The 20,475-nt window shown below is 45.8% G+C and overlaps 2 protein-coding genes and 1 pseudogene across 3 annotated transcripts; all 3 read left to right on the top strand.

Annotated features, from left to right (window-relative positions):
* The first annotated feature begins 2,921 nt into the window (after positions 1 to 2,921).
* Positions 2,922 to 19,217, top strand: LOC148105829 (protein NLRC3-like). Of its 2 annotated transcripts, XM_087838972.1 has the most exons (6): positions 2,922 to 2,981; positions 6,435 to 6,670; positions 6,787 to 8,680; positions 10,197 to 10,373; positions 12,000 to 12,176; positions 19,022 to 19,217. In XM_087838972.1, the coding sequence occupies exons 3-6, from the start codon at positions 6,987 to 6,989 to the stop codon at positions 19,215 to 19,217; spliced, it is 2,244 nt and encodes a 747-aa protein (XP_087695098.1). In that variant the 5' UTR covers positions 2,922 to 2,981; positions 6,435 to 6,670; positions 6,787 to 6,986. The 2 variants fall into 2 exon arrangements, with proteins under 2 accessions (XP_087695098.1, XP_087695097.1); XM_087838971.1 differs by lacking the exons at positions 2,922 to 2,981; positions 12,000 to 12,176; positions 19,022 to 19,217 and having other exon boundaries at positions 6,403 to 6,670; positions 10,197 to 10,377.
* On the top strand, positions 13,593 to 14,323 carry LOC148105831 (phosphoglycerate kinase 1 pseudogene; annotated as a pseudogene).
* Positions 15,009 to 17,884, top strand: LOC148105830 (uncharacterized). Its single transcript, XM_087830773.1, has 6 exons — positions 15,009 to 15,707; positions 15,780 to 16,337; positions 16,395 to 16,493; positions 16,560 to 16,701; positions 16,867 to 17,756; positions 17,834 to 17,884. The coding sequence occupies exons 1-6, from the start codon at positions 15,009 to 15,011 to the stop codon at positions 17,882 to 17,884; spliced, it is 2,439 nt and encodes an 812-aa protein (XP_087686899.1).
* Positions 19,218 to 20,475: the final 1,258 nt, after the last annotated feature.

Genomic DNA, 20,475 nt, shown 5'->3' with positions numbered 1-20,475 from the left:
GCTTTCTCCTGAGAGTAACACTGAAAGTCTTGCTGCTCCTCCACAAAATGAACTCTTCTGTTTAGATTTGATTAAAGACACAGCTCAGCTAAACACAACCCAAACTAATCTACACTATTTTTCTTTATTACGCAGCATTTTTATAACTATTTCCAGATGTTTCTAAAGATGAAAACAGAATTAAACTCCAGCCTGATCCGTTTCTGAGGTTCCTGAATCTGAACGTCCCTCAAACGCCTCTCTGATCGTTTCCTTCCGTCGCTTTTACTTTCGCTTTCGTGAATGTTGTGGCACAGTTGATCGTCTCCATGTTAAGGTAACGTTAACAGTCTGTACTGTTTTCCTGGCTAACATCAGCTGTGTGCAGCTTAGTTTCAGCATAAATCTGCTTCGTTTTATGTGAGATCAGAGTCTGGGAATGAGACAGAAACAGTTAGTTGATGATCAGCAGCTGAACTCAGAGTCGATGTTACTGTGGATCCACTGACTGATGACTGTAGGCAGCTTCTCCCGCCTCCATCAGTCTGTTACGGAAGCCCGTTTCCGCCACAAAAAAGGATCCATTCTCCAAATTTCGAGTTAGTTTTTTCAAAATTCCAAGTTAATAACTCGAAATTTAAAGTTATGGATCCTTCTTTTTTTTTAGTGACGGAAACGGGCTTCCAGTCTGTGCATGTTCATTAACTGCTGACAGTGAGACAGGGGTGTCCTTGTTGCTTTTCGGAAGTCGCTGCCAACACTTGATCTATAAAATGCATTTCTCTGCTGGTTCTCTATAGTCTGCTGTCGTATTTGTATGCAGGTTATTTTCTTTTTTCAGTTTAACTGGTGATATTCATTCGTGTATTGTAGGTGAATGCGCTGATGTTAGTTCATAAATTCTGCAGAGTTAGTAAACTGGCCATTTTTGCTCAATAATTCCTGTTTCATGTTCAAACCATCAGACAGAAACTCTGCGTTTTTTTTTATGTTCTTCAGCCTGTTGTTCTTGAGGTAATCTGTGATGCGTTTAATGACCCTCCACATGCTCTGAGGGTCATTTGAAGAGAAATAAAACTTCATCTTTAGAGCATAAGTGGGTTTTTGCCCTCTTTATGCCCGCGGTCAGGCTCTGTTTATTGTAGTATAACACTCATAGGACACGGTGTCCTGCTGCACACACACTGCACACAATGACAGCTGCAGAGTTTGTGTCTGATGTATTAAGTATGAAACACTGTTGGGCTAAAATCTGGTCAGAATGAATCCAGGTGCAGGTGTGTCAGTTTAGGACCACTGGACTAACATCCAAGTGCTCACAATATAAAGTGTGTTCTGTAGTAACATCCTGGTGTTGCAGCAACAGTCCCACATGGAAACGTCAACAGTCAAACTCAAAATCTCTTTTTGTCAACAATAAAATGACAGCAGACCAATTTGAACAAAGTTGGTAAAAAGCTTCAGAAATTAGTAAAATATTAAAAAGTGTCTTGATGCTCAATCATCCAGGTAAGAGTTAGGTAATGCTGTGATTGCAGACATTCCCCAACTCTCTGTGAATAGGACTCATGGCCATTGATCAGTGGTTGTTGATCAATGGTCATGACCTCCCAGCCTTTGTGCAAATGTCCTGTTTATAAGGTTGGAAATCTGCAGTCAGCTGAGACTGAAGGAGTCACCTGGATGAGTCATGAAACGTTTCTCCCACTGAAAACATCCAGATGAACAGAATCAACTATTGGGGATTAAAACGTGTCTGAATTAATCAGTGGGTGCTGAGTGGGTCAGTCAGTGTGTCTGCTGGGCTGATTTGTGTTTCCTCTGCAGGTGAAGGTAGAAAGTGTGTGTGAGCTGATGTGAATTGAGCAGCATGGATCAGTGTGAGGACAGAGAGGAGGGAGTCCCTCCCTCTAAAAGCACTCTGTGTGGGGAACATGAGAGCCAGACCAAAGCTCAGAGGTGAGATGACCATCTCTAACTGTCCATGACTCTTCTCCATGTCACAGCTCAGCACTCACATCACTGCTCCATCATTATTCACAGGAACCAGCCTGGACCTCCACCCAGCTCTGTGTCCTGTAAGAGTGACTGGTCTAAAGATGTCATCATTACGTTTAAAGACTCTGCTGCAGAGAGGTGAGCTGTTAGTAACAAGAACTCTCTGATTTAAATGATTTTGATGTTTCCTGGTTTCTAAAATGCATCTCTGTAGCAGAGCAGTGTCTCCAAGGACACACAGGCTCAGCTGTAACTGTCAGTTTATCTGGTTTTAAGACACATTTGGACTCAATTGGCTGGTTTTAACTATTTATTTTAATCAGAGGTGTAAATTTAGACCTCACACATCTGGATCCTAAACTATGATAGAAACAGCTGCTAGCAGTGGGTAGTTTGACTTTGATACGCTGCTCTAGAAAGCAAACAAAGGTTTGTGCAGCTCCTCTTCAGAAAAGTGTTCAGAGAGCAGCTGCTGTATTAGACAAAGGCTCGTCGTGTGAGCCCAGATGTGTGTAACAGCTGGATGAAGGAGAACCATCACAGTCACGTCTCCATCCCGCCTTTATTAATGAACTTCCTGTTGCTTGCAGATGACAGGAACACAAAGTGTTTGTGCCACGTGATGCTGCAGGATTTGTTAACATGTCCATGATGGTAACATCTCCTCGTCTAACTGCAAACACATGAGCGCTCCTAACGGCAGCTATCACAGCCACGCAGGCAGACTGTGTCTCACTGTTGCATTCAGGGACATTTGTTTTCCTGTAAAAAGCTGAACTCTAATCTAAGAGGACTGTTACTGACAGGAAACAGCTGCATTATCTGCAGTCTGTGTGATCACAGCTGCTTCAATCACTTTATCAGAGAATTGATCATTGAATAAAACATGTTTGTGTCTGCAGAGGTCAGAGGTCACAGTCTGCAGGATCCAGCTGTCCGTCTGTGAGGAGTGACTGGTCCATACATCACCCTCCAGAGTTCAGTGGTGAACCTGGACCAACGAGGTCAGAGAACTGTGATGACTCCTTTACATGTTTGTGTTTTCCTGGATAAATTAGACCAAAGATTCATTAAAAAGATAAAAATATTAGACTTTGTCCTGTAGCGCTGTGTGGAAGGCAGGATTGGACCCAAACACAACAGGATGAAGTCAAAGAGGCAGCTTTATTTCAGCTGTGAACATGCAAACAGCAGAAATAAGAAAATATAACTGTAGGTTTTGCAGTGAATGAAGCCTCAGCTCGACGCTCCACTTTGTCCCTCTTTTCCTTCTCCAAACAGCCACATCAGGAGTCTTTGATGGAGTTTTAAAATATTTAATTACAAATGTCCAAAGATGGGTTCAGGATACCTGAATCCACAATTATTAAAGCTAAAATAGTTCACAGGGTTTGGACTTTGTTAGGTGACGAGAGAACATCAAATTGTTATTTTATCTTTAAACAGTATTTTTATCACTTCAGTTGCTCTCACAGCCCTGTTTGTTATTTTACCAGAGCTCTTATGTTTCACTCAGTGCTCCCACCAAACACCTTGGAGGACACATTAGTGTGATTTAGATTCCATTGGTGTAAACACCAGTCACACAAGCTAACCCATGGAGGCAGCAGCAGGCTTTGTGTTTGGTAAAGTCTGTTGGCTTAAACTAAGAGAGTTTAGTTTGTTAGCACAAAGAGCTGTCAGCTAAAGCCCCGAATGCACTTTGAATACAGATGAACTGAGAAAAACACTTTAAATACAGCAAACAGTCAAACTGACAACATCTTTTTCTGCTGATCATCCACAGCAGTACATTTAGCATTCATGCTAGCAGCAGGCTATGACCGTCCACTCAGCACCAACACAGGTAGGAGTGAGCAGTGATGAAGCAGGACTGTGGGCAAGTTTGAGCTACAATCCTATTGGCTTCTCAGTTTCTCCAAAGAAAAGGGGAAAAATTCTTGGTGTTGTGAAGATGTGAGTTGGTCTTGTTGTCGTGGGGCTGGAAGGATGCTGGCAGTGAGAGGCTTTTCATGCAGTGTTCAGTAACAGAATGAGAAGAAAGCCACTGCACATGAAACAAGGTGCTCGTAGTGTTTGTTTACTGTGTTTGTGCCACAATGTCAGATCAGTTGTAGATTCCAGGAGGAAGTTCAACATAACCAGCCATTCTTTGTGCTAGCTCGACCAAACCTGAGACCACAGTGCAGGATAATGATTATCATCTGTCTCTGTCAAGGACATTTAAAATCCACAAATAACAAAAATAATTATATTTGATCATTAAAAATATGTTTTCAATTGAAAAAGAATGAACACACTAGTGGATTACAGAAACATAAAAACTCGTTAACAGTAAAGTTAATTTAGGCGTAAACAAAGTGTCAAACATACTTAAGTAGAAGGACTGATGTTTGTGTTAAAATACCCTCTTAAAGCTGAAATACTGATTCAACTTTCTCCAAAAGTTGATTCTGTTCATCTGGACGTAGCGTTTTGTGGGAGAAACGTTTCGTCATCATCCAGGTGACGTCTTCAGTCTCAGCTGACTGCAGGTTTCAATCTTATAAACAGGACATTTGCATAATGTCTGAAACCAGCCCACTGAAGGAACAATGGGCTGGGAGGTCAGTTCCTTAATCTTAATTATGCAAATTCTCATGACCATTGATCAACAACCACTGATTAATGGTCATGAGTCCCATTCACAGAGAGTTGGGGAATTGCTGCAATCACAGCATTTTAAGATGGTGACAGATGTACCCTTAGGCCCCTCCTCCATTCAGAGATGGTCTTTCCCTTTTCACGTAAATGGCCTCCTTGACTCCGCCCTCCAACCAGTGTTCCTCCCTGTCCAGGATGTTACATCCTCATCCTTGAAAGAGTGTCCACTGGCCTGTAGGTGTAAATAGACTGCAGAGTCCTGGCCTGACGAGGTAGCTCTTCTGTGTTGTAGCCAGAGGTTGTTTGGTTTCCCCGATGTATAAATCCTGGCAACCCTCCTGCACTTAACAGCGAACACTATGTTACTCTGTTTGTGTCGGGGGACCCGATCCTTGGGGTGGACCAGTTTTTGGTGCAGCGTGTTTTGGGGTTTAAAAGCCACAGAGACCCGGTGTTTAGAAAAAATGCATCTCAACTGCTCCGTTACTCCTGACACATACGGGATCACTACAGGTTTTCTCTTAGGCAGCGGTTGTCCTTCTCTCCTGGATCAGCTGGAGCTTTCTTTAGGTGCCTTTCCAGCTTTGACAAAAGTCCAGCTGGGATAACCACATTTACGCTACGTCAAGATGAACAGAATCAACTTTTGGAGATTTAGTTTCCTGGATGATTGAGAATGCATCAAGACGTTCGTCCTAAAGTGTTATTCGGTGTTGTGACAGTCAGCTGCTTCAGCTGCTGCTGGGATGGGCTGTGGCAAAGAGAACAGAGAAAATCAAAATCAGAGTTTTTCTCTGAATTAAAAGCAAGGAAACAACAATATATTCTACATGGTGAAACTGATGGTTTATGGTGTTTGGGTCTGTTTTTCTGTATTTATGCAGATAAAGTGTAAACTCAGATGAATCATACCATCAAATGTTAAAGGAAAATATCAGGATGAGTGTCTGTGAGTTGAGAAGGACGTGAAGCGAGCAGTTTATCCCAGAGCTGAAGCTGCTCTGTGTGCAGAGATGAGCTCAGATTCCTGCTGTGATTGATCAACAGTCACAGAAATGTAGACTTGTAGTTATTACTGCAGTATGGTCACAGCAGATACTGATAAACATGTATTATGAGGATGGATGATCAAGTTTCTCACGCTCTCCTTTAAATCTCAGTTTTTTTCTTCTTCACAGTTTATCTGTTAATTTATCCATGAATAACACTGAAAGAGTTTCTGTTATATTTCCCCTTGAACATCACCTTATTAGGGCGGCATTAGGAAATAGCCCCCCTCCAAAGAATGAATAAATGAATGCTGATAATAATAAAATGATTAAAAAGCAGAGCTCAGAGTGGTAGAATGGTCAAACATGGCTCCACGGGTGGTTCAACTGCATTTGGTGACGTGACTAAAGCAAATCTTTCAAATAATCCCACCATCAATGGGATGTTGTCTCCTTTACTACGATTACTTTACTTGGTCACCATGTGAATTTCTTTGAAATGAACCAAATTCTTTTATTTGTTGGTTGTTGCATATTTAACCTCTACAGTCAGGAAAGGAGGAGATGAGGCCTCAACAATGTTGGGTTGTAGCTGTGGTTCAGGTTAGAGTGAGTGTCCATGGAATAAATGTAAGTCAGTGAACTGGAAACATGACTGTGTTAAAACTTTTTTTCCTTTTTATAATGAGTCTAATCAAAGGTGGACAGAATTATCTCCACTTTGACTTTTCTGTGTCACCATCAGAGCTTCTGCACAGTGTCATCAAATCTGGATGTTTGTCACTAACAGTCAATGATTTTAGTGATAAAGAAATGTGTTCACAGAGGGAGGAAGAGGAAGAGGAGTGGTGTTTGTGAGGAGGAGCAGCCATCCTGCTGTGCTTTGTGTCAGGACATCCTGAAGGATCCAGTCTCTACCAGCTGTGGACACTGGTTCTGCAGACAGTGCATCTCCTCATACTGGGACCAGTCTGCTTCATCAGGAGACTCCTGCTGTCCCCAGTGTGGAGAAAGATCCACAGCTGGACTGCAGACAGCCAGTCAGAGCAGCTGTGTACAAAGTAAGACTGAACATCTGTCTGCTGATGGACTCATTTCTGAAAACTGGACTTCTTGTGTTGTTCAGACATTGAAGAGTTTTCTTTCTCTTTAGTCTCATTGTTTTTCTTTCTTTCAGCAGATGTTGGTCTGCAGGAGGTTTTAGATGAACATAAGATCAGTCTGAGGAGGAGATGTGAACGTGTGACTGAAGGAAGTGATGAAACAGGAAGTAGAACCCTCCTCAACACCATCTACACTGAGCTCTACATCACAGAGGGAAAGAGTGAAGAGGTTCATACCCAACATGAGGTGAGGCAGCTGGAGACAGCTTCCAAGATGGACGCCCTCCATGGCGCTCCAATCAGGTGCCAGGACATCTTTAAAGCCTTACCTGACCAACAGAGACCCATCAGAGTGGTTCTGACCAACGGCGTGGCTGGTGTTGGAAAAACCTTCTCAGTGCAGAAGTTCACTCTGGACTGGGCAGAGGGCTTGGAGAACCAATATGTCAGTGTGGTGGTTCTGCTTTCATTCAGGGAGCTGAACCTGATTAGAGATGAGCAGTACAGTCTTCTGGAGCTGCTCCATGTTTTCCATCCAACATTACAGAAGGTCACAGCAGAGAAGCTGGCTGTCTCTCAGCTTTTGTTCATCTTTGACGGCCTGGATGAAAGCAGACTTTCATTGGATTTCACCAACAGGAAGCTGCTGTCTGATGTCACACAGAAGTCATCAGTCAGCCAGCTGCTGACAAACCTCATCCAGGGGAATCTGCTTCCCTCGGCTCTCGTCTGGATAACTTCCCGACCTGCAGCAGCCAATCAGATCCCTCCTACATGTGTTGACAGGCTAACAGAAGTACGAGGCTTCACTGACGCACAGAAGGAGGAGTACTTCAGGAGGAGATTCAGTGATGAAGAGCTGTCCAGCAGAATCATCTCCCACATGAAGACATCCAGGAGCCTCCACATCATGTGTAGTATCCCAGTCTTCTGCTGGATCACTGCTACAGTTCTGGAGCACATGTTGACTACAGAGCAGAGAGGAGAGCTGCCCAAGACCCTGACTGACATGTACTCACACTTCCTGCTGGTTCAGACAAAGAGGAAGAAGAACAAGTACCATGAGGGACATGAGACGAGTCCACAGGAGCTGACGGAGGCTGACAGGGAAGTTCTTCTGAAGCTGGGGAGGCTGGCGTTTGAACATCTGGAGAAAGGAAACATCATGTTCTACCAAGAAGACCTGGAGCAGTGTGGTCTGGATGTGACAGAGGCCTCGGTGTACTCAGGAGTTTGTACAGAGATCTTCAAAAGAGAGTGTGTGATCTTCCAGAAACCAGTCTACTGCTTTGTTCATCTTAGCATTCAGGAGTTTCTGGCTGCTGTCTACATGTTCCACTGTTTCACCAACAGGAAGACAGAGGTGCTGAAGAAGTTCCTGGGGAGAGACTGGAACGATGACAGTGATGACGATGATAGTGATGACGATCACAGTGATGACGATCACAGTGATGACGATCACAGTGATGACGATCACAGTGATGATGATGATGCAGGCAACTCTTTTCTTGATGTTTTCCTGAAGAGAGTCATGAGAAAATCCCTCCAGAATAAAAATGGCCACCTGGACCTGTTTGTTCGCTTCCTTCATGGCCTCTGTCTGGAGTCCAACCAGAGACTCTTAGTAGGTCTGCTGGGTCAGACAGAGATCAGTCCAGGAACCATCCAGAGAGTCATCAACAACCTGAAGGAGATGAACAGTTATAAATTCTCTCCTGACAGAAGCATCAACATCTTCCACTGCCTGATGGAGATGAACGACCTCTCAGTACATCAGGAGATCCAAGAGTTCCTGAAGTCAGAGAACAGATCAGAGAAGGAACTCTCTGAGATCCAGTGCTCAGCTCTGGCCTTCATGCTGCAGATGTCAGAGGAGGTTCTGGATGAGTTGGACCTGCAGAAGTACAAAACATCAGAGCGGGGACGACACAGACTGATTCCAGCTGTGAGGAACTGCAGAAAGGCTGGGTGAGTCCAGATGCGGTCATTAACATCATTGATCAGTGTAGGTTAGTAGTTTAATTTTGAAAATAAAATCAGATTGTAACCACAAAGTGTTTGTGTCCATACGCTGCAACCTTCCACACCATCCTTTATTGTACAGACTCAGCAGCAGCTCCATGGATCCCAAATCCAAGAGTGGAGAACAGATTTGAAGTGTGTCACATCCATGCAGTCACAGCTGTTTCCACCATGTTTCCACTGATATTAATCCTGTTCAATGACACGTTTCATATCAGTGAATATGTTCTTTAGGATGTCCACTGACATGTTTAAGTGTCCTGCTGGAAATCACTCAAATCATCCATGAAATCCATGAAAAATCCTTTTAGTGTTTTTAACTTCACCCTCTGTCCTCTCTCTCTCTCCATCCTCCTCACTGCTTCTTTCACTGATAATCACACAAACATCGTATTCAGCTACAAAATAACACAATAATATCATCTGATGATCATTATTATAAGAACAGGATCCATATTTGATATCAGAGTAACACACTGCTTGGTTATGTGCAGTCATCATCAGTGACTGTGGGTCAAACAGAAGCTCTCTGATTGGTTGCTGACCTTGGTCACCTGTCCACTCTCACCTGTTTGTGTTTGCTCTCTCTTTGCTGTCTCCATCCTCTCTCTCCTTTCTCTCCCTCTCTGTCTTTGTACTGTCACTCAGGTCCAATGGAAACAGTGACATTTACAAACCAATCAAAGACAAACTGATCCATGTCAGGTGATAACAATATTCAAAGTGAATACAGGCTGCTGCTGGACACAGACAGGTAACATAATTTTGACTTGCTGTCACCTGGATCTGGACTCATAAACACTGAAGCCCTGAACAGGAATACAAATCATTTTCTGCCAACTAGCGACACACCAGCAGATAAAGGCTCAGAAAGCTAAAATGAGCCAATCATTTCTGTGTTTAATTCCCCTGAAATCAGATCTGATATCAGCAGCTCTGAGTTCATTCATCATTATTGTCCAGTGATGAGATTTTTGCTCCGTTTGGTAACAGTCAGCAGGTTTTTCCTGCGTGTGGACGTGAACAGTCGTACCTGACAGCAGGTAGCAAACAGAGATCATCTTTCCAGCTGGAACTCTTCACTGAGCTGAACTCATTCAAAATGTTCTGAGGTCAGATTCAAAACAGGAAACAGTCCAAATGTGTGTCTTCACTCTGACTCTGGATCAGATCTCAGTGACAGACTGTGGACATTATGGAAGCCTAAATGTGACACCATCTTCCTCCTTCATCTGCAGATTAAAGCCAAACAAAGATTCTCATGAAAAGTCTGCAGGTCTGAGAGAGACTCAATCGTTGTGTCATGTCAAACACAGTAAGAGGAGCTGAAGCACAGATGTGAAGAGCAGATTCATCAGATTATGACCTCACTCTGTTTTGTCTTCATATACATTCAGTCTGTGTTTATAATGCAGATTTTCTGCTTTTATAATAACACATTTTATATTTGCTATCATCACAGACTGACTCGGTGTGGACTCTCAGAGTTTCACTGTGAAGTTGTGGCCTCAGCTCTGAAGTCCAACCCCTCCCATCTGACAGAGCTGGACATGAGTTACAACCTCAACCTGCAGGATTCAGGGATGAAGCTTCTGTGTGCTGGACTGGAGAGTCCAAACTGTCGACTGGAGACTCTGAGGTGAGTTCACTGACTGCGGCTGTTGTAGTTTTTCTATATTTCAGGTCTTTGATTGATGTTTGAAACTTTCTTTAGTTCCTAAATGTTCAGGATGTGTCTGAAGACAAATGTGAAGAAGTTTGAATGCTTTCAGAAATGTTGTCTTTCCAAACGACTGAACAACAGTTTTTTCTTTTGGCTCCAAACAGAAGTGACAGACTTGAGCAGGGTTCATTTAAAGGCTGACAGAAGTGGAGTGGTGACGGGGAGATGTTTGACAGGACAGTGTTTCAGCCTCCACAGGTTCATGTTGTGCTCCATCAGTCAGTGAAGATGAAGTCAGTGCTGATGAGGCTGTAGAGTGTGTGAGGGATGTGAATGAGGATGATGAAGATCTGATGATAGCAGATAAAAACAGGCTGCAGAGACTTTGAGCCATACAGGGCACACAGTGTGTGTACGGAACAGCTAAAATCATTATGGAGGCCTCACTGGAATATGGAAGCATCACAGTACAGCTTCAGTGAAGCATTAAAGTCTCTGGTATGAGATGAGAAATGAAGCAGCCAGAGCTTTTTCATGAGCGGAAATCCACTGTGACTGTGAGCTGCTGCTACAGCCTCCAGATTAGCCAGCAGCTCATCCTGCTCAACATTTTCTCTCCAACTTTAATGGAAGTGTGATGTTTTCAGCTGGAGGGATGGTCAGGGTGGCCTCCCTCTCCTCTTCTTCTCCTCTTCCTCTTTCATTTGTAAAGCCACTTCTGCTGCTTTCATTCATTTGGAAGTCCTGTAGCTGAGTTTGGGAGAGACTAACAGCCTCGGCAGCAGAGGGGAGAAAGGCTGTAACACCACCACTTTACTCTGTTCTACCTGTCACATCATTTTATCAGGAAACAAATGTTTTACTATGTTTGTCTTGAAGATGTAAGAAGATGACATGGTGCTTTTTATTATTGTGTTGGTTTGTTTCCTGTCTCTTGGATGGAGCCCAGCTGTGCGTGGCCCCTGGGCCTGTGGTCAGAGTGTGTGCTGGATAATCCGGCCCAGGATGAGGCCAAACTGACATGGGATGAAATGTCTGTCACATAATTGAGCTTAGTGTAGTTTCGTTTCTGCACAATTTAAAAACAACTAAAACTTTGTTCTGTCTTTTCTATGTGTGATGTTCTTTCAGTGTTGCACTTTGTAGACGGTCCCTGAGCACTGGTCTCACAGCCAGCTGCACATAGAGACCAGTGTTGTTAGTCCAGGTCAGAAAATGACTTGTTGGAATGAAAATGAGCTTGTAGTTTGTCTGCTTTAATAATGTGACTGGAAAAAGGTGTTGGATTTCAAATATGTCCATTTCTTTCACACTTCACCTTTAAAAATGAAGCCTTGTGGTTCCTGGAAGGAAAAACACGACTTTTTCAAGTCTTTTTCCTGTTTTATGATAAATGTACGACTTTAATGTGAAACATTCAGAGTTTTTTCTCTTGTTGTGTTTGTTTGAAGCTGCTTCCTGTTGGCTTCAGCTGTTTGGAGTTTCCATTTTCTAAACTTCTACATTCTGAACCTTCTTCAGCTCTGAACAGATGATGAAACACTGAATGATTTCAAGCTCACACTTTGTCTAACAAACTTACATCTTTCATTCTTTATACAGATTGAGGAGCTGTGATTTGTCAGAAATCAGCTGTGATTATCTGGCAGCAGCACTGAAGTCCAACCCCTCCCATCTGAGAGAGCTGGACCTGAGCTACAACAACAACCTGCATGATTCAGGAGTGAAGCATCTGTGTGGTTTCCTGGAGAGTCCAGGATGTGGACTTGAAACTCTGAGGTCAGTCAGCATGTTTTAGTTGTGCTGAGATGAATATGATGTGAAAGTTGTGCTGACACTAAACTGCAGACATCAGGCTGATATTATACTGATCCACACTGAGGATCTTCATGGTAAAGTCTGTTTTCTTCTTCTCTGGTTTAATCCATTGACTGCAGCAGAACAATGTTCACATTTCAAACAGTGATACTCAACGTATGGCCCGCGGCCCACACGCGGCCTGCCCACCTTTCCTGATTCAGAGACAGGGGACCCTGATTAACTGTTTAGTGCTCTTCCTCACAGTTCGAAGTATCAGACACAACAATGAATAATCCACAGCTGACTGTCTTTAGCAGGTCAAAGGTCACGGCACACAGCAGACAGTGGGAAATATTATAACTCTGATCATTTATCAGCACATATCCATATGTATAAAAACAAAGCTGACACTGTGAGACTTGATCAGAGGTGTGATCCTAACAGCAGAGGCCTTTGTGTCAAAGTCACTGAGGATCAAACAGAAACACATGAAGCAGATTTTCCTGTTCTGGCTTTTTATAGCAGATAACCTTCAAAATATTCTGCAGTCGATCAAAAACTGAAGCAAACCATAAATCAACATGCGAACATGACCTGATGTTGCTGAAGTGAAGCAAAGTTACAGAGGTTTGATTACAGACACAGCTGAGAGTTTGTAATCTGTCATCATTTTAAAAGGTTTAAATTTCTTCCGTATTTAACAGCAGAAATGAGGCTTTGTTTCTGGAGGCCGACAGCAGTGAACACAACAGCAGACTGGTGCGTAATAAGCAGTGAATAATGCAGAAAACAGATTTTTGAAGGTAAACTGTTCTTGAAGTACACTGAGAGAGAGAGAGCTGTGCAGGAAGTAAACGTCAAAGTCAGAGAGAATTCATGACGATGTTCATCAAACGTAAAGCGTAGTTTGGATCTTCTTTTGCTGCTGGTTCAGTCAGTTTTGGTTGGAGACAGATGAAACCTGCAGCTTCAGGATCTGTGAGCTGTCCACTTTCACTCCGACGGCGTGTACGTGTACGTGCCGTCGAGTGAACGATCCACACTCTGTGTTTCCATCTTTGTGTGTTTAGCTGCTCTCATTTACTGTTTTATTTGTTTGGTTGTTGTTGAAGTACTTTTGGGAGCTTTAACCTGAGATTCTGGCAAAATACATTTATATTAAACATCGATTCAGGATTGAATGAATCAACATCGCTTTATTCAAATTAAAACCATTTAAATAGGAAAATCCATTTTTTCACACCCGCCTCTAATGCTGGGTAATGTCAGCTGGTCCATGTGCAGCTGGCTGTGAGGCTCAGGGAGCGTCTACAAAGTGCAACACTGAAAGAACATCATCCATAAATATTGAGTAATAACTGGACTCTCATACAGCGAGACTCAAATGACTCACCTTCCTCAAAGTCCTCAACAACATGGAGATCGGTACCTCCCTGTATGACGAGGAGGGCGCCGGCATCGTCAAAGACCTGATGGCCAAACCTGAGAAGAACAAAGTCAAGATCACGCTGCCCGTCGACTTCGTCACTGCTGACAAGTTCGACAAACATGCCGCCACTGGTACTGAAACAGTTGCTGCTGGCATCCCCGCCGGCTGGATGGGTCTGGACTGTGGACCCGAGAGCTCTAAGGCCTACGCAGAGGCGGTCGGCAGGGCCAAGCAGATCATGTGGAATTGTCCGGTCGGTGTGTTCGAGTGGGACAACTTCGCCAAAGGGACGAAGAACATGATGGACAAAGTGGTCGAGGTGACCAAATCTGGCTGCATCACAATCATCGGTGGGGGTGACACCGCTACTTGCTGCGCCAAGTGGAACACAGAAGACAAAGTCAGCCATGTCAGCACGGGAGGCGTAGCTGCTGGAGGGTAAAGTCCTGCCAGGTGTGGACGCCCTGAGTAACGCTTAAACCTTCATCAACTGGAGAGCGAGTGTGTGTACGAGAGATGGTTAGCTACGCAGCCAGACTCCTGTTTACTCCCAGAACATCCCCAGAAGTGAAATAAGACAAATCCCATCTTTACCCTGCAGCCGTTTCATGTTCAGTCTTTGTTTTTGAAGTTGTGACTCAGAGGAGGAAAACGTCACCTCACACCTGCTGTCATTAATGAGTAGAGCGCCCTGCCTTACTTCTCTTTTGTCCTAACCTTAACGGTTAGGACAAAAAAGATCAACCTCATCAAGGTGGAAGTCGTTTCTTTCTGCTGAAACACAAACGGCCTCTGCACTGACTGAATCTGGGTTCAAACAGCAACGTCTGCTTCACTGTAAACTTCCGCAGTGGCTCGTTTGTGTAAATGTTTTGCTGCGTCACTTTTACCTCCCTGGGAACGTAACTACACCACCCTGAGTGTGTATACATGCAGAGTATATATATTAAAATATATTTTTCAGGGTTCCTGGGTCATCGACCCAGTGCTTTCAGTTTTGTTCGTGTTCAGTTTATTTTACCACTGCCTGTTTCACTTCCTGTTTGTTCCTGTGTCAGCTCGTCTCGTGCCATTAGCCAGATTATGTTCAGCTGTGTACTCACCGGTCTCTCATTATCATCCTCATCAGTCTGTGTATTTAAGTCTTCTGTTTCTACTCATTCTTTGTCGTGTCATTGAGGTTATGTTGTTGTTTCCGCCTGTGTTCGGTCAGCCAGTCAGTCAGTCCGTCCTTCATTCATTCAGTCAGTCGTCCAGCCAGCCAGCCATGTCCTTCCTCTGTTCTGTGTGTTCACTCCATCGACAATAAATCACCCAGCTTCACCTACCTGCGAGTCCTGCGTTTGGGTTCCTTCTTCCTCGCCTCAGCAACCCCTGACAGAATGACACGACCCGTGCCACGAAGACACGATTGGAACCCAGCGGACACGGACCTCTACGAGCGGCAGGAGGCAGCGCTTTCCCGTTGGGCAGAGGTGGTCAGGGGAAAACAGCGGCTCTTCTCGGAGAGAGAGCACGTCTTCGAGGGGACTCGCCTGGCTCTGGGCGGGCCTCGAAGACGCCGCATTCCCCCACCTGCTGCCTCACCTGCCCCGGAGCATTTGCCGCGGAGAGCGGACGTTTCATGCCGCGTTTCGGCCGCTCCCTCTCCCGCCGCTCCGCTCCTCGTTCACACACCCGCCGCCTCGTTCGCCGGACCTCCACCTTTGCCAAGGCACCGCGGCTACGCCTCCCACCTCGGCTCCATGGAGGCTACCGCGCCAGAGGCTCAGCTGTTCACCCCGGCCGCTTCCTCTTCCCGGAGAAAGCGGCGCACACGCCGCCATAACACGGACTATTTTCAACAACTCCCGGTGGTGGGTTCCGGTAACTGTTTTCCACCCTCCTCATTTGACACTTCACCCAGATTAACTAAGGGACTCATCACCGATTCATGGGGAGTTTCCCTCCTGGATGATGTAGACTGGGAGGATTATTTCTGCTGTGCTCCCGCAAAGACTGTAAATCGTGGTGGCAGAAGGAACAGACTAATCCCGGATAAACCTGCTAGTAGCACACACCCGGTCACCATTTCCACACCCGTCACTCAGCCATTCCCCACCAGCACGGCAGCCCAGATCTGGCCTTCCTCTTCAGCCATTTCACCTCCTCAGATGTCTAGGGCCCGGCCTACACCCACACCGGTGCCAGCTCCCAGGAGGAAGGCAGCTGTGACGCAGTCTACCTCCGCATCCGCTCTTGTTTCCCGGGTGGGGGTGACTGGTGTCCAGCCACCTCCCGTGCCTGTCCCAGCGCCCAGGCTGAGGGCAGCCTCAACCCAGCCTGACCTCCCTGGAGGCTTGGAAGAGCTAACCGGTTCACCTACTACTTCACCTCTTCATCCACCTCCTGATCCAACCTTTCACGCCCTCGCACTGTCCCCGGTTAGGCTAGCTGAGGTGTCCCCTGCTCAGGCACCAGCCTTATTAGCCCAGGCTGCAATCTTATCCCCCTCGGTAACTCTGTCATTAGCTCAGCCATCAGCATCGCCAACCTCTGTTCATCCCTTAGCTTCCCCACTCCAGTCAGTTCCCTCACCTGCTGTTCAGCTTCCACTCCAGTCAGTTCCCTCACCTGCTGTTCAGCTTCCACTCCAGTCAGTTCCCTCACCTGCTGTTCAGCTTCCACTCCAGTCAGTTCCCTCACCTGCTGTTCAGCTTCCACTCCAGTCAGTTCCCTCACCTACTGTTCAGCGTTCACTCCAGTCAATTCACTCACCTGCTCTTCAGCCTTCACTCCAGTCTCCTCCTGTCCTCCAGTCCCCTGTAGTCCAGTCTCCTCCTGTCCTCCAGTCCCCTGTAGTCCAGTCTCCTCCCGTCCTCCAGTCTGTCCAGTCTGTAGTCCAGTCAGTCTAGTCGCCTCCCGTCCAGTCGATTCAGTCCCCGGACCTGCAGCCACAGAACCCAGAGCCAGCTGTGAGCCCTCCTGCTTGCCAGCCAGGGGCCTCCGCGCCCGCTGGCCCGGCCGCTCTCCAGCCAGGGGCCTCCGCGCCCGCTGGCCCGGCCGCTCTCCAGCCAGGGGCCTCCGCGCCCGCTGGCCCGGCCGCTCTCCAGCCAGGGGCCTCCGCGCCCGCTGGCCCGGCCTGTCTCCAGCCAGGGGCCTCCGCGCCCGCTGGCCCTGCCTGTCTCCAGCCAGGGGCTTCCGCGCCCGCTGGCCCTGCCTGTCTCCAGCCAAGGGCTTCCGCGCCCGCTGGCCCGAAAGCTGTGGCTCCGTCACCCCCGGCTCCCGTGCCGTCGCCTGGTCCAGCCTCAGACTCAGCTTCGGCTTCTGCTTCGCCTGGGCCAGCCTCAGACTCAGCTTCGGCTTCGGCTTCTGCTTCGCCTGGGCCAGCCTCAGACTCAGCTTCGGCTGCTGCTTCGCCTGGGCCAGCCTCAGCCTCTGCTTCGGCTTCTGCTTCGCCTGGGCCAGCCTCAGACTCTGCTTCGGCTTCTGCTTCGCCTGGGCCAGCCTCAGACTCTGCTTCGGCTTCTGCCTCGCCTGGGCCAGCCTCAGCCTCAGCTTCGGCTTCTGCTTCGCCTGGGCCAGCCTCAGACTCAGCTTCGGCTTCTGCTTCGCCTGGGCCAGCCTCAGACTCAGCTTCGGCTTCTGCTTCGCCTGGGCCAGCCTCAGACTCAGCTTCGGCTGCTGCTTCGCCTGGGCCAGCCTCAGACTCAGCTTCGGCTTCGGCTTCTGCTTCGCCTGGGCCAGCCTCAGACTCAGCTTCGGCTGCTGCTTCGCCTGGGCCAGCCTCAGCCTCTGCTTCGGCTTCTGCTTCGCCTGGGCCAGCCTCAGACTCTGCTTCGGCTTCTGCTTCGCCTGGGCCAGCCTCAGACTCTGCTTCGGCTTCTGCCTCGCCTGGGCCAGCCTCAGCCTCAGCTTCGGCTTCTGCTTCGCCTGGGCCAGCCTCAGACTCAGCTTCGGCTTCTGCTTCGCCTGGGCCAGCCTCAGACTCAGCTTCGGCTTCTGCTTCGCCTGGGCCAGCCTCAGACTCAGCTTCGGCTGCTGCTTCGCCTGGGCCAGCCTCTGCCTCAGCTTCGGCTGCTGCTTCGCCTGGGCCAGCCTCAGACCATAAACTGTGTTTTGAATCTCATGCTGATGCCACTACTAAAAAAGTTCAACAAAGACTGCTCTTTTTAAGGAAAATGAGATCTTTTAATGTCTCATCTGAGATGTTGTCTTTGTTTTATAGAAGTTTTATGGAATCTGTGATGTCTTTTTGTATCGCTGCCTGGTTTGGTAACCTGACGGTGAAGAATAAGAATCGGTTGGGACTTCTGGTAAAAACTGCTAGCAAAATTTCAGGGCACTGGCAAGATGGACTTTTGGCCATTTACAATAGAAAAGTGCTTTAAAGGCTCATTCTATTATTAATTGTGTGAACCATCCACTTCACAGTGAGTTTGAGTTGTTGCCTTCCAGCTGCCGTTTTAGAGTACCTGTGAGGAGGACTAAAAGACTCCAGGTCTCTTTTATCCCTACTGCGTCTTGTCTCCTTAATGGCAAATAATTGTCCTTGAACTTTCTATCATTATTATTGTTATTATTATTTTATAGTATTGTTCTGTTTATTTTTATCCTGCTGCTAAACTAATTTCCCCTTGTGGGACAAAAAAGAAATTAAAAAAAAATACCTTTAAACATCAGCTTATCCTGCTGATCCAAGTCCAACACTGAGTTTGTAAAAACATGTTTGCCAATCATTTTGTTTGGTTCCTGAAGAAAATGATTCAATAACTTGCTGCTAATACACAACATTTCATCATATTTCCTCATAACCCTCTTTTGTCTGACCATTTGATCCCATTTTAATTTGCAATAAAGGATCCACAGAGTTTGGTGACAATAATGACAGTAGATGTTTGTGTGAAAGTGCTGGAAGCAAATTAGTGTGTGATGTTCTTTCAGTGTTGCACTTTGTAGATGCTCCCTGAGCACTGGTCTCACAGCCAGCTGCACATAGAGACCAGTGTTGTTATTCCATGTCAGAAGATGACTTGTTGGAATGAAAATGAGCTTGTAGTTTGTCTGCTTTAATAATGTGACTGGAAAAAGGTGTTGGACTTCAAATATGTCCATTTCTTTCACACTTCACCTTTAAAAGTGAAGCCTTGTGGTTCCTGGAAGGAAAAACACGACTTTTTCAAGTCTTTGTCCTGTTTTTATGATAAATGTACGACTTTAATGTGAAACTTTCAGAGTTTTTTCTCTTGTTGTGTTTGTTTGAAGCTGCTTCCTGTTGGCTTCAGCTGTTTGGAGTTTCCATTTTCTAAACTTCTACATTCTGAACCTTCTTCAGCTCTGAACAGATGATGAAACACTGAATGATTTTAAGCTCACACTTTGTCTAATAAACTTACATCTTTCATTCTTTATACAGATTGAGGAACTGTGGTTTGTCAGAGATCAGCTGTGATTATCTGGCAGCAGCACTGAAGTCCAACCCCTCCCATCTGAGACAGCTGGACCTGAGCTCCAACAACAACCTGCATGATTCAGGAGTGAAGCATCTGTGTGGTTTCCTGGAGAGTCCAGGATGTGGACTTGAAACTCTGAGGTCAGTCAGCATGTTTTAGTTGTGCTGAGATGAATATGATGTGAAAGTTGTGCTGACACTAAACTGCAGACATCAGGCTGATATTATACTGATCCACACTGAGGATCTTCATGGTAAAGTCTGTTTTCTTCTTCTCTGGTTTAGTCCATTGACTGCAGCAGAACAATGTTCACATTTCAAACAGTGATACTCAATGTGTGGCCCGCGGCCCACACGCGGCCTGCCCACCTTTCCTGATTCAGAGAGAGGGGACCCTGATTAACTGTGTAGTGTTCTTCCTCACAGTTCGAAGTATCAGACACAACAATGAATAATCCACAGCTGACTGTCTTTAGCAGGTCAAAGGTCACGGCACACAGCAGACAGTGGGAAATATTATAACTCTGATCATTTATCAGCACATATCCATATGTATAGAAACAAAGCTGACACTGTGAGACTTGATCAGAGGTGTGATCATCACAGCAGAGGCCTTTGTGTCAAAGTCACTGAGGATCAAACAGAAACACATGAAGCAGATTTTCCTGTTTTGGCTTTTTATAGCAGATAACCTTCAAAATATTCTGCAGTCAATCAAAAACTGAAGCAAACCATGAATCAACATGTGAACATGACCTGATGCTGCTGAAGTGAAGCAAAGTTACAGAGGTTTGATTACAGACACAGCTGAGAGTTTGTAATCTGTCATCATTTAAAAGGTTTAAATTTCTTCAGTATTGAACAGCAGAAATGAGGCTTTGTTTTCGGAGGCCGACAGCAGTGAACACAACAGCAGACTGGTGCGTAATAAGCAGTGAATAATGCAGAAAACAGATTTTTGAAGGTAAACTGTTCTTGAAGTACACTGAGAGAGAGAGAGCTGTGCAGGAAGTAAACGTCAAAGTCAGAGAGAATTCATGACGATGTTCATCAAACGTAAAGCGTAGTTTGGATCTTCTTTTGCTGCTGGTTCAGTCAGTTTTGGTTGGAGACAGATGAAACCTGCAGCTTCAGGATCTGTGAGCTGTCCACTTTCAGCCCCAATTGCGTGTCCGTGTACGTGCTGTCGAGTGAACGATGCACGCTCTGTGTTTCCATCTTTGTGTGTTTAGCTGCTCTCATTTACTGTTTTATCTGTTTGATTGTTGTTGAAATACTTTTGGGAGCTTGAACCTGAGATTCTGGCAAAATACATTTATATTAAACATCGATTCAGGATTGAATGAACCAACTTCTCTTTATTCAAATTAAAACCATTTAAATAGGAAAATCCATTTTTTTACACCCGCCTCTAATGC

Source organism: Neolamprologus brichardi, chromosome 3 (assembly GCF_056152115.1).
Source record: "Neolamprologus brichardi isolate AB-2024 chromosome 3, ASM5615211v1, whole genome shotgun sequence".
NCBI lineage: Eukaryota > Metazoa > Chordata > Actinopteri > Cichliformes > Cichlidae > Neolamprologus > Neolamprologus brichardi.
The sequence above is the reverse complement of the archived record's forward strand: the minus strand, read 5'-3'. Positions and strand labels throughout refer to the sequence as shown.